Here is a 16233-nt window from a genome sequence, read left to right as displayed (position 1 = left end):
GGTCAGGTGAAAGTGTCTGAATCATTTTGGTCCCAAATTTGTATCAATTTTACTGATAGTCCACTGTATGAAGTATTTTAGGGTATAATGTCACAGTTTACTTTATTTTGCTTTCCTCACTTACATAAATTAACTATAGTGTCCTGCGACCACTACTAAAAATTATATCTGGTGTCGGATTCATTTTTGGTTTGACTGTGTTGTGTGCAAAATATTTGCATGCATATATAAGTCTGTGAATACATACATACATACATACATACATACATGTATGTACAGACTTATATATGCATGCACATTTTCCCCCCCATTTAACATGTTAACAATATTTAACAAATTTTTACGCAGCATCCAGCATCCAGTCTTAAATTGACCTAAAGATTTGTGAGAAAATGAAAAGCGTGTCAAATCATGTACAGCAGTGTCAGAAAATTGACAGCAGCCATTAATACTGTCACATGTAATGTTAATCAAAGAACAGGTGGTGGAAAAATCATTCGAATATACTCCAGGGTTTCTACTGATACAAAGCCATATGCTAATCGCTGAAGTAACCCTTTAATAATAATGTTTAAAAAAAGTGTTAGGGTTAAAACTAGAAATGGGTATCGTTAAGGTTTTAACGGTATTACTACTCTTAACGATACTGCTTATTGGTCTGGTACTTTAACGGTATTCTTATCGATACTTTTTGAGATTTTATATATATATGTATGTATGTATGTATCAGGGATGGAAATTAGCACCCGCCACCAGCCAAATGCGGGTGATTTTGCGTTGTGGCGGGTAAACTCGCTTCACCTACCGGCCACCGTGGCGGGTAAATAAAAATAGCATACCGTTTCCCCTCTTTATAAACTGTGTTCAGTGAATGCGAGTGCGGCCGCACTATGTATGTCCGAATATGACCAGTCGTTTTCGCCGTCATTACCCGGATGTAGTGCCAGAAGACGCGAATAATAACTCGCGCGCGCTGAGAGAAGATCCGTCACTGTCATCCGGAAGCGCGCACCCGTCTCACAGCGTGCAAATATTCTCTTTCAAGTCTTGTGCTTAAACGGACAAACTCACACAAAAAGTATGCCAACATGTTCATCTTGATGAGAATTCTAGCAGACATAGTCTGAATATGCCTTAAGTGAACTTTATACAGTCGTGAAAGATGACGCATATCCCTCTATTAGGTCTTAAAGGGGCAGTAGCTTTTACTGCTATGTTTAATGTCAAACAAACGATAAGGACATCACTCACTGCTCTTGATTGAATAGCTTTTGTAAGTTTAATAAGGAATAATCTTTCATTTAAACAGTTAAATATGCAGTTATTTTACATTTGATTACTTTATTACATTTCTGTAGGCTAGTAGACCTGTACATTATTATTTAATGTACACATGAGTGAGATCAAGTTAAACATTTTACTTTGAATTTTATTTTATACTGTTTGATGTTGCAATGTGCTAAATAAATATTTGCATAATTTGTAATTGATTTATTATTTGAAACTTTAATATTAATGTAATTGCAATGCCTTGATTTTTAGTAAAGTTACTCAGTCATAGCATTAGCCATAAATGCAATGGATAATTGGCATAATTTCTTTTAGTGCTTCGGTTTCAGCCAATAATTTTTATTTCTGTGCATCCCTACTGACAATGTTCTGCTCGGTATGTCGTCAACACGCTTCAGAAGATGCCAAAACTAGTAGTTTCATTGTTGGTGCTAAAAACCTAAAACTGGAAGCCATAAAAGAATCATCCAAATGCCACATCCAGGTAAAGAAAAAAGAAAAAAGAGCACACAGAGCCCTACTCATTTAATGAAATGTATATCAGTTCATGGTTTGTGTGTGTATAAGAGTGAAAAAATGTCAGTATTTCATTGAGATTTGAGATTAAATAAACAGCTTAAGTATTGTAGAGCTTGTAGTATTAATTTTCACGTGCAGTTACACATTGTCGGTTATAAACAAGAAAGTGGCTGGTAAAAACATTGAGTGGCTGGTAGATTTTGAAATCCACCAGCCACAGTGGCCGGTGGACAAAAAAGTTAATTTCCATCCCTGGTATGTATGTATGTATGTATGGATCAGTGGCGATTTCTTTAAGACTGCAAGGGAAGCTCGGCTTCCCTTATAATGTCACAAAATTAATGGTCAAATATGTACTATTGTATTAACATTTTATTGACTAAAAATGCGTTAGAAAACATTCATCTCAAAGACGAGTTTGTTCAGAATCAAGTTACATATAGCAGGTCGGCTGACTCGATTTCCTTCTCATACATTCCCGCAGCGTCACAGTGCATTTCGGCATTTCCCTATTGAAGCCCAGCGTCCATTGACTTCAATGGGGCTGCTTTGAACGTTTTTTTTCAGCGCTTCGAAACTAGACGGTCATTGGATAAACGCTGCGATTATGTCCCGCCCACGGACGCTCAGCGTCTCTGGGAGTGAATGGAGAGTGGGCTGGCCCGGACTCCGAGCTTCTGCGTGATGATTGGAGGGTCTGCATCTCCTTTTGACTGACAGCGATTCTGTACTATAAGGAATCACTGAAGCGCGCTCAGTCCCATCGCGAATTTTTCAAGTTCAGTCGAAATAAAAGCTGCTGCAACCTATTTCTTTGATATTTGCTTGGCGAAATTGCTTATTTTTCATCATACATTTCACACAATTATACACCACATTCCTTGTTTCAGTTTTACAGAGTTTAATATTTTTTTATAGCTCTGCTGGCCATTGAGAGGACACTGGTCAAGTCACTTGAAAAGACTCCTAGTTGGTACGACAGGGTCAGAGACCATTTTCTTGAAAAGGAACGTAGGGCAGAATTTACTTTTAAATAAATAGACAATTTTATGATGTAGGCCGAAAATGAGCTTCCCCTCTCTGACAGACCAGTAGCCGCCACTGGTATGTATGTATATATATATATACACACACACACACACACACACACACACACACACACGCACACACGCACACACACACACACACACACACACACACACACACACACACACACACACACACACACACACACACACATATACATACATTAACACACACACAATTAACAAAGATACACATTAGGCCTGCACAGTGCTTTAATTTCAGGAAGAATTCTAGTAATCAAATGTAAAATAACACTGCATAGTTTATCAAAAATAGCCTAAATTAATGCTTGTTAATAAGCTGAAGTTATTCAATTAAAAGCTGTTAGTGAATTTCTCTTTGCATTTGGTTGTTTAAATCACAGTAATTCATCAGCATGTTTATTTACACTGCTGCCTCTTTAAGACAGATGTGCAGATCTTTTAGGTGACTGATAATAGGCAGATGCACTACATTTTCTCCCAACTACATCAATAACAACTACGTCCATTTTAGACATAAATTGTGTTTAAGAGACTCTCCAAGCTGGTCATTTTGACATAGATGTTTGTGTACATTTGATTGTTTAGACGCGAATGTGAAACCTAAAGTGTAATTTGCTCGTCTCGTTGCAGGCTGTTTCGGAGCGAGCGCCGACTTGGGAACAATCTCTTGCGCACATTTTTTAGCTTTTAATCGCTCTTTTTATAATTAAACGCATCCCACAATTTAACAACAGTAGCTAGACTGTATTTTACAAGAGACTTTGTATCACTGATCGTGCTGATTCTGTCATTACGTTTTAAGGAGAAATGACAGCGTAGGCTGCTGCTGCAAAGGGAATTAAGTTGCGCTAGACATAAATATTCTAATCTTTGAAAGTCAAAATCTAAAATAAAATCACATTATCACAAATCTAGTGTAAAGTGTAACCAGGCTATGTTTTAATGTTTAGTTCTGTCCTCCGTCATCACTCATTAGGGCTGTCGTTTTGCGCGCGCTCTCTCTCTCTCTCTCTCTCTCGTCACGGCACGGCACGTCACGTCACATGTATTTTCCAACAGCAGAACAGATAACGTCCGAGCTTATCGATACAACGCTTTTTCAAAATTCACCTCCGGGGCCCGTTTAATACCAGGTTTCGGTACCCATCCCTAGTTAAAACTACGACTTTATTCAGCATTGTCTTCTCTTCTGGGTCTCCCGGTTAGTTTTCATCAGCAGTGACGTGCTGACGTGTTATCTGGTGCACCCATGTATTCGGGCTCAAATAAATATGGCTGAGCAAAAAAATGCAAGTCTTCCTCTGTGTCCTTAGACATGTTTGCAAAGGTTGTTTTGTTTACAGCGTGCGTCTCCTTCAGACTATAAATGAAGCTCGGGCGCACCTGATAAAACGTCAGCAGCTTCACTGCGGAGTCACAAACGCGGATTGAAAACAGACCCGGTAGAGAAAACAGTGCTGAATAAAGTTGTAATTTTTGTTATTTTTGGACCAAAATGTATTTTAAATGCTTCAAAAAATTCGAACTAATCCACTGATGTCACATGGACTACTTTAATGATGTTTTTAAACTGTGTTTCGAAGATGAACGGAGGTCTTACGGGTGTGGGAAGAGGGGAGACATTAGGGAGAGTCATTAAATTACATAAATGTCCTTTTTGGGTGAACTAACCCTTTAAAAATTCCATTCAAAAACCTGTCATTCCATTTTGATTCGATTCAATTTAATATCAGTTAGTTGGGGAATATCTGGTACAGTACATTGCAAATTTAATCAAGGAAATGTTTTTTTTTAATTTATACTTCATAAGGGACAGTGACCATTAACCAACAGTTTGATAGATGAAAATATACTAATGTTAGCCCAAATTCTAATATAATGCTGTAAACCATACAGGGAACCCAGTTGGTACATCAATATAATATTAAAGGTTAAAATTAACAGCAGACTACTTACATTTAAAGTTTTTATGATATTTATAATATTACATTTTGAATGGCAATTATATTTTTACTGTTTTTTTAAATATAAGTATTAACATTTAAATGGTGTCTGTCATAAAAACATGCATTTATTCAAACATTAAATATTGAAGAACATGTTAAGTAAAAATACAATTAATATGCATTATAGTTTATATATTTATCAAAATGTTCCTCTCGTAAGTTTATTTTTCTAGCTGACTAACGAGTTTTGGGACAATGAATGGCTTTTAAGGTAAATATAACATTAAGCAACAATATTCTCAAGCTGTTTTATTGGCATCTTTCACATAAATCAATCCACAATTCAAATGCATCTGAAATCAGACCACCACCTACAGGTAGTCTTGGGACAGCTTTCACATTATCAATATTTCACATGAATGGTAGCCCGTTTGGAACTAAACTGCCACAGTATGAAAGCACCCAAAGTCTTTAAAGCATGACTTACCAGGTTTGGTTGCTTTGAGGGAACCATCTCTGTTGATGACCACATCAGAACTGTCCATGAGGAGCATGCTCTGACCACTCAGAATACTCCCTAGCAGGTCTGATACAGGGGCTGAAACATCTCCCACCTGTGGGATACTCACACCTCCCCTGTAAACCACCACACAACCAGGATTTAAACACCCATTCAAACCTCAAACATATTGTCATTGTGATTTTCATCACCTTGAAGTAGAAATCATCTGTTTCCTCCATGGTGACCATAAAGAGTGATTCCCCCCCTCAAGTAGTTACCTGGAGAGGCCAGCAGATATGGGTCTGGCCACAGGCTGATGGGACCGCAAGGCAGAACGAGAAAGGCCACGCCGTTTAGCATCCAGAACAGAGGATGGTGTTGGAACTTGAATCTCATCTTCCCTAACAAGATAAATTAGAAAATTAGACACTGAACCACTCACTTCTTAAAAATAGTTGACAAATATAAACAACCGGTCCTCCAAAAAACTGAAAAAAGACTCTATAGGTCGTTTTTTTAAAGCACCTTATTACAACCTATATTTACGTTTTGAAATTATAGCTGGAATAAAAATAATGTCAGTGTCGTGTTGAATCTGACATCATGAAATTAAGTCGTAATCAATCAAAATGTGATTCATTTTAATGCAATGTGTGGACTTTTTACCACAATGTCATATTTCCATTTTTAAATTTACAACTACACCCACTCCATCCCTAAACCTACCCAGTGATTTATAGTGCATACACACTTTATGAGCAAATGTTTCCTGAGATCAAACGCACGATTGCATGATCACATGTTGTTGTATAGTGCAATGCTTTACCAACTGAGCTATGCAAAACCTGAAATATTAAGCAGATAAAAGGGAAAAACGCTTTAAAATGAAAGTGTCCTGCTGTCAATAGGAGCACAACTTTAGAAAATGCAACTGTGCGTCACAATTAATTTATTAAAATATTGTCGATAGGGGCCTAACTTTAGTAAACGCCCCAATGGGTCGTATTTCAAGGAAGTGACAACGACCTATAAAGGCCTATTGGTTGGAGGACATGTTGAATATAAAATACTAAATTAGGTAGAACTTCACCTATCGTCAAAGGGGTCTAGGTCAAAGGGATCTCCGTACACAGAGAGGGAAGCTGCACCAATTTCTGCCCGCATACTTCCTAAACTGTACTCTGAAGGCCGATAAACTGAGGGAATGATTGAACCAGACTTGGGCTTCTTAATTCCTAAACTTCGTGCAATACGACCTCTGGAATTAGTTTCCTTCTTTTTGACCTGAAGGGGCAAAAAGAGTTTGGTTTTATCAGCTTTTATTATCACTTTCAAAAACCAATAACAGCAACCTTTTAAACAGCTGTACATATTTAGTGGTTATACAGCTGAACCAAAAAAAACTGTACATATTTAGTGGTTATATCTCTCCAAGAACTCACCAATTTTCTTCTATATTTTGACTTCCTCACTCTGCGTTTCCGTCTCTTCACTCCCATGCTTTTTGTTGTTTTCCCCCCAGAGGTTGCTGAGGATTTGCTTTTAGTTTTCCTTCTTTTAACTGGTAAAAGAATCACATTTAGACCACACAGAACCACAATAAACTAAACATCCAGGTTAATGAAAACTAAAATATCTGATTACACATGGTATTATGATCCATTACAGGTTACAAGGCTGAAAAGTGGTCAGACGAAACAGTAAGTAGGTAGTAACACGCATCTCAAAAGTGTCTTCGGTAAACCATGTGTTATTTTAGAGTAGGGCCTCCCGGTTTCATGACTACATACACTACCGTAAAAAATGTTGGGGTAATTATTGTTCTTTGAAAGAAATTAATACTTTTATTATCAAGGATGCTTTAAAATTATTATAAGTGACAGCAACGACGTCTATGTTACAAAATATTTCTATTTCAAAGAAATGCTGTTCATTTGAACTTTTTATTCAAATCAAAGTATACTAATTAAAAAAGTTCACAAAAATATTAAGCAGCAGAACTATTTTCAACATTGATAAGCACAAAATCAACATTAGACTGATTTCTGAAGGATCATGTGACTCTACACAGTAGTCTCGATTCTCGTTTGAATGGAGTGGTGGGGTAAGGGGAAGGGCCAGATAACCCCTTTCAAACTAAGATTTTTCGGGACCACACTTCGAATGAAGGGCTATAAGAAATTTCCCTGCATACACTGACTGCCGTGCTGCTAGAATGCGTGCAGTGATGTTGTTAGGGATATGAACACAAATTAATAATACAGTTAAAAGAATTATCTGGTAATCATTCATAACACAGTTTGTATTTACATCTCATATCGTCTGTAAACTTGTTTGTATTACATTGCAATAAGACAATGAAACCATATCCATATTAGGGGAATAGTGTCAACCCAATCCCCCCCCCCCCCCCCCATTTCAAAGGGGCAAGGGGAAGGGTTTGGGGTAGGAGAATAGAAAGGGGTATAAAATGTATAAGTTGGGATTGGGGCTTAATACCATGTGTGAACAGCAGGTCTCTTTGTCTCACCTGTCTTTCTCCTTCGGCGGGTTGTGGAGCGAGGGGTCAAGTCTCGCACATACACGGCTGTGTTGAGTCCGGCCACTACAGCATTGATGGTCTCATCCAACCACGTGGACTGCATCATATATCTGGGAGCAAGCTAAAGCACAATACCATTCAAATCCAGCATTCACTTAGCTCACAACAATAGTACAGTACTGCACAAAACATTCCCAAAGTTTAATACAGTTTATTCAATCACTAACCCAACCATGAGAGCAAACATAAGTGATTTTTTTGTGTTCATGCTTGTTCTAGCATTTACGTATCCCTTGTATTTTGAACAAAACATAAACATCCAAAGTATCGAGTTGGTTAATCAAACCAGTTAGACCTGATTCATCATCTCAGTGACAACTATCAGCCATTAGCAAATCAGTCAAGACATTGTTACACACTTGTTATTAGAGAGCAAAGCAAAAGCCTCATGCAAACCTGTGCTGCTGTGCGTGCCTGTGTGATCCGATGTCTGTTAACGTTGGCCCGAACTCGTTCGCTCTGCTGGGTCCGTGCGATAGCTCGGGTTGGTCTGGACTGGGGACGGCTGGTGGTGGGGAGAGAGCTGCTCTCCTCCTCACTAATTTGTTCAGAACCTAAAGCAAAATAATGTGGTTATTACAATATGTAACAAATCTTAAATGTAATGTTCATGTAATGCAACAAGAGGTTTTGAGAAATTAAAGATGACCTGATGTGCGATTGTTGGCGATGCACTCTGGACAGAACCATTCCTCTACAGGTACAGCATCCAAAGGCGGTGTGAGACATTCCATGTGGTACCTTTCATAAAAATGTGAGTATAATATAAGTAGTGGAAATTAACCAATAACATCTATGTAAATAGGCAGGTAACGTACATGATCATATGTTAAAGTATGTAGTACAACAAACACAAGTTTATCCAAACACCCTAAATGTATTAAAATATAGTGGAATGAAAATATGTAAAGAGGAAAAACACTTTTACATTCTTGAGCATATTAATTCTTACTACTACTACCATTATTGTTATTATTATTATCATCATTATTGTATTACTGATGATAATATGTATTTATATGCAAGCGATATTTTGAGGTCACCACAATACATGAGTATTAACATTAATGGTTAATTGTTATTTTTAAAATCAGAAGTAATTTAAATGAAGCTTAAGTAGCGACATATCTTTTCTTCTGTATTGTGATGTATATAATAGAGTGAAAAAGATTATCAAAAAGGAAGAATGTTGATTGTTGATTGGATGGAGGCAGATCTGAAAGTAACTGATTGGAGCAGTCCAGTGTCATGACAAATCGGGCCCCCCCTTCGAAATCGTGTCTCCCCAAATTGTCAGTTCATGATTATCATAAGTATATTTAACAAGTTAAATATTTGGACATATAACAATTAATTTAACACAATAACATAAAAATTATTGTGACTATTGGTTAAGTGCAAATGAGTAACTAAGCGACAGAGTCAGTGAAAGATGGAGAAGTAGTATGTCCCGAAGCTTGCATACTTTTCTGCTACACACTCAAAAGTATATACTTTTTCTTCACAAAAAGAGTACATACTTTTAAGACGTAGTATAAGTAGGCGAATTGGGACGCAGCACTAGTATTCCTGAAACCCTTAATGAGCTCGGTCAGGTGTGTCTGATTAGGGTTGGAGGAGCTAAACTCAGCAGGAAAGTGGATCTTGAGGGCCAAAGTACTACAATCCCTGGCAAAACTTATAAAATCACCACACTTGGAGGATGGTCACCAACATTTTTACTTTAGAGCAAATAAACAAATCACAGATATGACAAAAACGTGTTCAATTCTGGCTTCATGAAACTTACTTCAAAAAAAGTCACTGATACTTTTTATATAAATAGCATGTCTTTTTTCCAGATTAGGTAGAGGAAAAAAGATATATATATAATAACTCAATGTTGAGAAAGAAAATATGGAATCATCTTTTAATTTCCATTTCTAAAACAAATAACAGGACAAAAAGCCAAAAATCAGCTAAAAAAGCAGCTAAAAGTTAGTGCTTACAAACCATAACAAGCTGTTGGACTAAATGAGAGACTTGATTATAAAACTCCTTCAACAAAGAAATTTAACACAGAGTGTGGCCAAAGAAGGTGTTTGTTCCCAGTCAGCTGTGGCTAAAATTTGGTGCAAGTATTAAAAAAAGTGGGAAGGTTATAAAAGGAAAACATACAGGCAAATGCCAAAGCATCAGAATAAAAAACGCAAAGCAATACGACTCGAAAATAGAAAATACATAAAACCATTTAAAAACAAATGGGCGGAAACACAAGTCGTGTTTGTGTCAGAACTGTAAGAACCCAGCTGAATGAAATTGGATTAACCAATAGAAAAGCCAAACGAAAATCAGCACTAACACCATAACCGAAGAAAACAAGGTTACAGTGGGCTAATGCTGGGTTACACACAAAAAGATAATTGGGGCAATTTGGATCCGATTTCTCCCCTTCCAAAAATCCTATATAAATCCTCATTGTCTTGATGGTTCTACAGATTATTTTATGCTGTTAGGTGTGTTAAGAGTAACTGAACCTGACGGAAAAAGGTCGGAGCCGTCCCGATCTTAAATTGTAAATATTCAACATGTTGAATATTTACAATCAGAAATCCTGACATGTGGGGGAACCCCAAGGACACAAGTGCGCACGCTCTGGAGATTATCACGTGAAACGAAACAATACCCAAACACAAAGCAAGCTCGAAGGAAGACTCACCTTCAACTCACACTGTACCATGTTCAGTTCTCCATGACTTCATCTAAACATTTTCCTCTTATAAGAGTTTAAAAATCTTTTTGTGTGTACCCAACATAAGAAGCAATCATGCAGTGTGGATGATTGGATGAAAGTGATATTCAATATTCAGTAATGAATCACAAATCTGCATTGGAGATGATGTGGAAACTTTTGTTCTTGGCGCCATTATAAAGAAACATATAATATAAAGATAATTGCCTGAAGAGAACAACCAAATGTCCTAACTCATTTTACGATATGGGGCTGCATGTCAGGTAAAAGACTAGGAGAGATGGTCATCATTACCTCAACAGTCAATGCGCAGGTGTACATTAAAATTTTAGACACTTTTTTTTATTCCATGCAGAAAAAATAGAAAATGGCTTTGGTGATGGTGAAGTCATTTTTCAAAATGATGTTACAGAGCAAAGAGTGTTAAAGCTTTTCTTCAGGAAAGGCATATCCACTCATGGGCAGCAACAGTCCAGATCTCAATCCAACGTATGGATGTATGTATGGATGAAATAAAATAAAAACTGGACCATGATAAGGCACCATCCTGCAAAGCTGATCTGTCAACTGCTATTCAAGAAAGAAGGGGAATATTGTTTTTCATTACTGAAGTCTATGCATTAAAGGATGTTCATAAAAAGCCAGAGGAAGAACAATAAAGTAGTTCTGTTTTTTTTGTTGATGATTCCATATTTCTTCAACATTGAGTGTCACCTCTACTAGTTTTTCCTCTACTTTATCTGGAAATAGACATGCAATTAATATATAAAGTGTAAGGGAATTTGTTTAAGGTGCGTTTCATGAGGCCAGACTGTTAATTGTTATCTGTGATTAGTATTCTTTTTTTTGTAATGAAGAAAAAAGCTGGATGAAAATCCTCTAACTGTGGTGGTTCCATAATTTTTGCCAACACTCAACCTGCTTCATTTACACACTCCAGGAAAGCTATAAATTAAGTTGATGGTGCTCTTTGCCCAAATTAGTGTATTAATTACTATAGCAAATTGATACAAATTAAATATTTATTTTATTTTCACCTTTTATTTTTATATTTAAAGTACTAATATATATATATATATATATATATATATATATATATATATATATATATATATATATATATATATATATATATATATATATATATATATACACACACACATATATATATATATATATACACACACACACATATATATATATACACATATATATATATATACACACACATATATATATATATATATATATATATATATATATATATATGTATGTATGTATGTATGTATGTATGTATGTATGTATGTATGTATGTATGTATGTATGTATGTATGTATGTATGTATGTATATATATGTATGTATGTATGTATGTATGTATGTATGTATGTATGTATGTATGTATGTATGTATGTGCCCAACAATCATGCCAATTAAAGGCATAGGTCACCCAAAAATATTCCCATAATTTACTCACCCTCAAGCCATCCTAGGTGTATAAGACTTTCTTCTTTCAGACGAATACAACCAGTCCAGCAGACCTCCTTCCTATTCAACTTACGCAAAAAATGTAGCGCCTCTAGCAGTTAAAAATGATTACGCTTCTTAAGTTGAAAACAGGAGCTAGATATTTTACTTTATAACTTGTTAAATATGGATATTTTTCTTACATAAATGCATTGCTTCGCTTCAGCAGGCCTTTAACAACCCCCGGAGCCGTGTGGATCACTTTTATAATGGACGGATGCACTTTTTTGGTCTTCAAATTTTGGGCTTTGCCATTTAAATGACATTTTCTTATGTATCTCTGATTGTATTCGTCTCAAAAAAGAAAGTCATATACACCTAGGATGGTTTGAAGGTGAGTAAATCATGGTGTAATTTTCATTTTTGGGTGAACTATCCCTTTAACCTTTCAGCATAGGCCAATAAAATAGCAACAGAATCAAAGCTTTATTGACATAATTAACAGGTATTTATAAAACCTTTATGGTATTAAGTGTTAAAGCCACATTATGTAATTTTTCACCACTAGAGGTCCCTTTTTCAAAACAAAGGTGTAGCTCGATAATGCCTTGATTTTGCCTTGAGTTTTTATTCTGCAGCAGACGAGCGTTTATGCTTCTTGTGCTCAAGCGTATGTGGGGTAACGCAGAGCTGTTTTATCATATTAGATACATTTGAGTGTGTTGAAAGTTATGTTGTAAAGATACTGTGCGTTTGCTCTATGGCTGCTATTAGACACTTATGCACACTGCAGTGAGCTAGATCGATAATTAGGCATTGTAAAACACTGTACTCGTGGTAAATCAAGAAAACCATATTTAAACAATAAGACTAACTGTATTGAGTTAAATAACAATGATACTTTTTTGTTGATGAATGTCTCCAAACAATTCATTTGTAAATGATTCAGTGTTTTTAGTGCATCAGTTGAGTCAATGATTTAATGACTCTATAATATCAAATTTGGTCCAAAGTACATCTAGTGTATATTTTATGCATACCTGATATTTTATGTAGGTGTGTATGTATATGCATGTGTATATGTATATATGTGTATATATATATATTAGGGGTGTAACGATACGCATATTCGTACTGAACCGTTCGGTACGAGGCTTTCGGTTCGGTACGCATTATGTACCGAACGGTTCTTGGTCTAATTAATTAGATTTGGAAAATAAAAAAGTATGTAAAATATAATATTATGCGTTCAACAAGGAAGCCAATAACCAAAACGACGTAACAGGCAATGCCCCTGACTAAGAGAAAAAAAAAAATATATATATATATATATATATTTTAGACTGCTCAGTCAGGTGCTCGCTTACTCAGTTAGCCTACACGCTGAATGCTCGTCGCAAAATGGCTATTGCGTTTAACAGACCAGAAATAGAAGATCCTCCAATAACCAACGGGTCTGGTGTGTTGGTGAACTTTGGATTCTCTGTAAGCTATGATGGTGTTGGCAAGAGTGATGGATTAAAAAACAACGGTATGCAGCATTTGCTACATGATGGTAGCCTACAGCAGCGGGAATAATTCATGTCATGTCAATCAACTCATTTACGCCGACAACAAGACGATAATAAAAAGAACAAACAGCCACAAACTATCCCACACACTATCCCCGCAGCATTTACACTGACATTTCCAACTTATTCAAATGGCAAAAGACATTTATAGCCGCGGATATGAGACCTTACGCCCGTTTCACACAAACACCGTCTGCAGTGCGTAGCCTATGCGGTGCATATTTTTTCTGTACCCATGTTAACGGTTGCGGACTGAAAACGCAACATATGTGAAAGGACAACAGGGCGTGCGGCTCCTGCACTGCATACGAACTGCAAAACGCACCGCATACGCACTGCAGACAGAGTTTTAAGAACGTGCTTAAAGTAATTGAGCCCCGCTACAATGTTCCTTCACGAGCCCATTTTAGCCAGTAATTCCCTGCTTTGTACTAAAAAACAAAAGCCCAAATAGAGAACCAATTGGCCAAAGCAACAGTGGTTGCTCTGACAACAGACGGCTGGACGTCAAGGGCTGTAACTACATAGAAGATGGGTAAAGTATAGCTCCATCTTTGTTCAATGTAAAAAAAATTTTTTATTTTTTTTTAAATTATACTTTGTTAGTTTTAAAAAATAAAAAAAGGTAATTTATCTGCCATTTTTTTATTTTTGCTGTATCTAAAACGTACCGAACCGTACCGTACCGAACCGAATAATTATTATATTGTTTTTAATTGCATTTTATATGTGTGTATACTATTATATAGGTGTATATATTATTTTGCCATTGTAACTATTATTTGTCAATCCTAAACTGAACAAAATAAAAGCAAAAAAATAATAAAATAAATTTGGTCCAAGTCCACAACCCTGGCTTGTCCTACATTTCTTACCCAGCATCACAGCCATCACACAGCAGGAGGCGATCTTCACGGTCTCGACCCCCACAAACTTCACAGCTGGTCTGATCAAAGTCCACCTCCAACTGTTCCTCCCCTGGTTTTACAGGCTTCTTAACTGAAATCTAAGCACACATATACAAATACTCTCCAATCAGCTTAACTGAGGCTGATATTATGGTGCATTCAACGTTCCCTTCAAGTGGAGTTGGAAATTTTGTAATTATAATGTCCAAGAACATGAATGACAGAGAAAAGTTTTATTTAGAAAGTGGAGGGGAAAAAAATCTATAAATCTACAAAGATCAGTGTGCAGAAAACAAATGTGTAACGAATGGTCTAATAATTACTTAACTTTTACATGCATATATAGAAAGTGATAGAAATCAATATTTTTCAACATTTCCAATTAAAGCTACACTGTGTGATATTTTCCCCCATCTAGCGGTGAAAAGGTATATGACCATCCAGTAAATAATAGTTTCTAATTCTCTCAATTTTGATTTCATTTTAACTCCTACGGTGGCCGATTTAGTCCAAGATTAACATGGCAATCCCCCTCTTCACATTCGACACGATGCCATCGAATCTTAAAACGTGAAAGGCGAAGCTTGAATTTACGGGTATGTCCCTCTTTGGCTAATGTACTTTCAAGATGGAGCAAACAGCATTCGAACCCCTCACCCGTATGTATTTTCAATGGTATATTATAAACTTACGAGAATACTTTATTACTTGAAAGAAGTAAATATGAGCACATATTTTTGAAAGAACTAAGTGTTTTTAGCTAAGAATAAATTAAAAAAGTTACACAGTGTAGCTTTAAGATTTAGTTATTTGAGTTTATTATTCACAATATATTTCTTTCAATGTGGAAAACATGAATGTATGAAACATGAATCCCAAATTTCCATCATAAAATTTTATGTAATGAAAAGTAGGGATGCACACTTTATCAAAATGCGTCTGTGAATATTAATCTGCGGCTGTTTCTGAAAATGTAGGCAGCTGACTTATTGCCTCGCTGCCTTAACAGGCAATGACTTTGTAGTCACCGTTTAATGATCTACAACAAAATAGAACGAGCTTTGATGATACAAATAATTAATTACTACAATAGTACTTCCTCGCAAGAAATGACATCAGAACTGGAAAACTTTGGTCAAAACATACAAACTGACCACCAACCGCAACTTTCAGACGCCATCTTTATTTAAAAGCTCAACTGTCACAGAATGGACAGCACAGGATTGTGGGATTTCAAAAGTAGTGAAGGATACATCTATGCTGCCTTCAAAACTCAAATAGATGGTATATATGAATTGGGAAGTCATAATTACAATGTCAAGAATGAAGAATATGCATCAAATGTGTTTTTGCTTTTGCATATTTTTTTTTAATTTATTAAGTTGATGTAAATGGAATCGTTTTATTGTTTTATCATACTTGTAAAATACTATCGTATTCAAAGACAATTTGAGTTTTTCAAGTCATTATTATGACATTCATGTGCATGAAACTCATAAATACAACCTTTTCAAGATTACTAGAAAACACCATTAAATCAGCATCTAATACATAACTCTAAACAAAAGTTAAGGCCCATTCACACCACGGATGATAAGTTTATATGAATTTCTATGAGAATCGGGCAAA

The 16233-nt window shown here is 36.1% G+C and overlaps 1 protein-coding gene across 3 annotated transcripts in view; it reads right to left on the bottom strand.

Moving 5' to 3' along the window:
• The window catches only part of phrf1 (PHD and ring finger domains 1), a 33657-nt gene that overhangs the window by 9501 nt on the left and 7923 nt on the right, over positions 1-16233 (bottom strand). For all 3 annotated transcript variants that reach the window (XM_067435680.1, XM_067435682.1, XM_067435681.1), the window contains exons 6-13: positions 14572-14702; positions 8579-8670; positions 8326-8483; positions 7858-7990; positions 6770-6888; positions 6418-6611; positions 5606-5728; positions 5313-5461 (exon numbers count right to left, since the gene is read on the bottom strand). In XM_067435680.1, coding sequence (XP_067291781.1) covers positions 5313-5461; positions 5606-5728; positions 6418-6611; positions 6770-6888; positions 7858-7990; positions 8326-8483; positions 8579-8670; positions 14572-14702 — 1099 coding nt within the window. The remainder of the gene's footprint in view (positions 1-5312; positions 5462-5605; positions 5729-6417; positions 6612-6769; positions 6889-7857; positions 7991-8325; positions 8484-8578; positions 8671-14571; positions 14703-16233) is intronic.

Source organism: Pseudorasbora parva, chromosome 25, assembly GCF_024679245.1.
Source record: "Pseudorasbora parva isolate DD20220531a chromosome 25, ASM2467924v1, whole genome shotgun sequence".
NCBI classification, from domain to species: Eukaryota; Metazoa; Chordata; class Actinopteri; order Cypriniformes; family Gobionidae; genus Pseudorasbora; species Pseudorasbora parva.
This window is presented reverse-complemented; position numbering and strand designations above follow the sequence as displayed.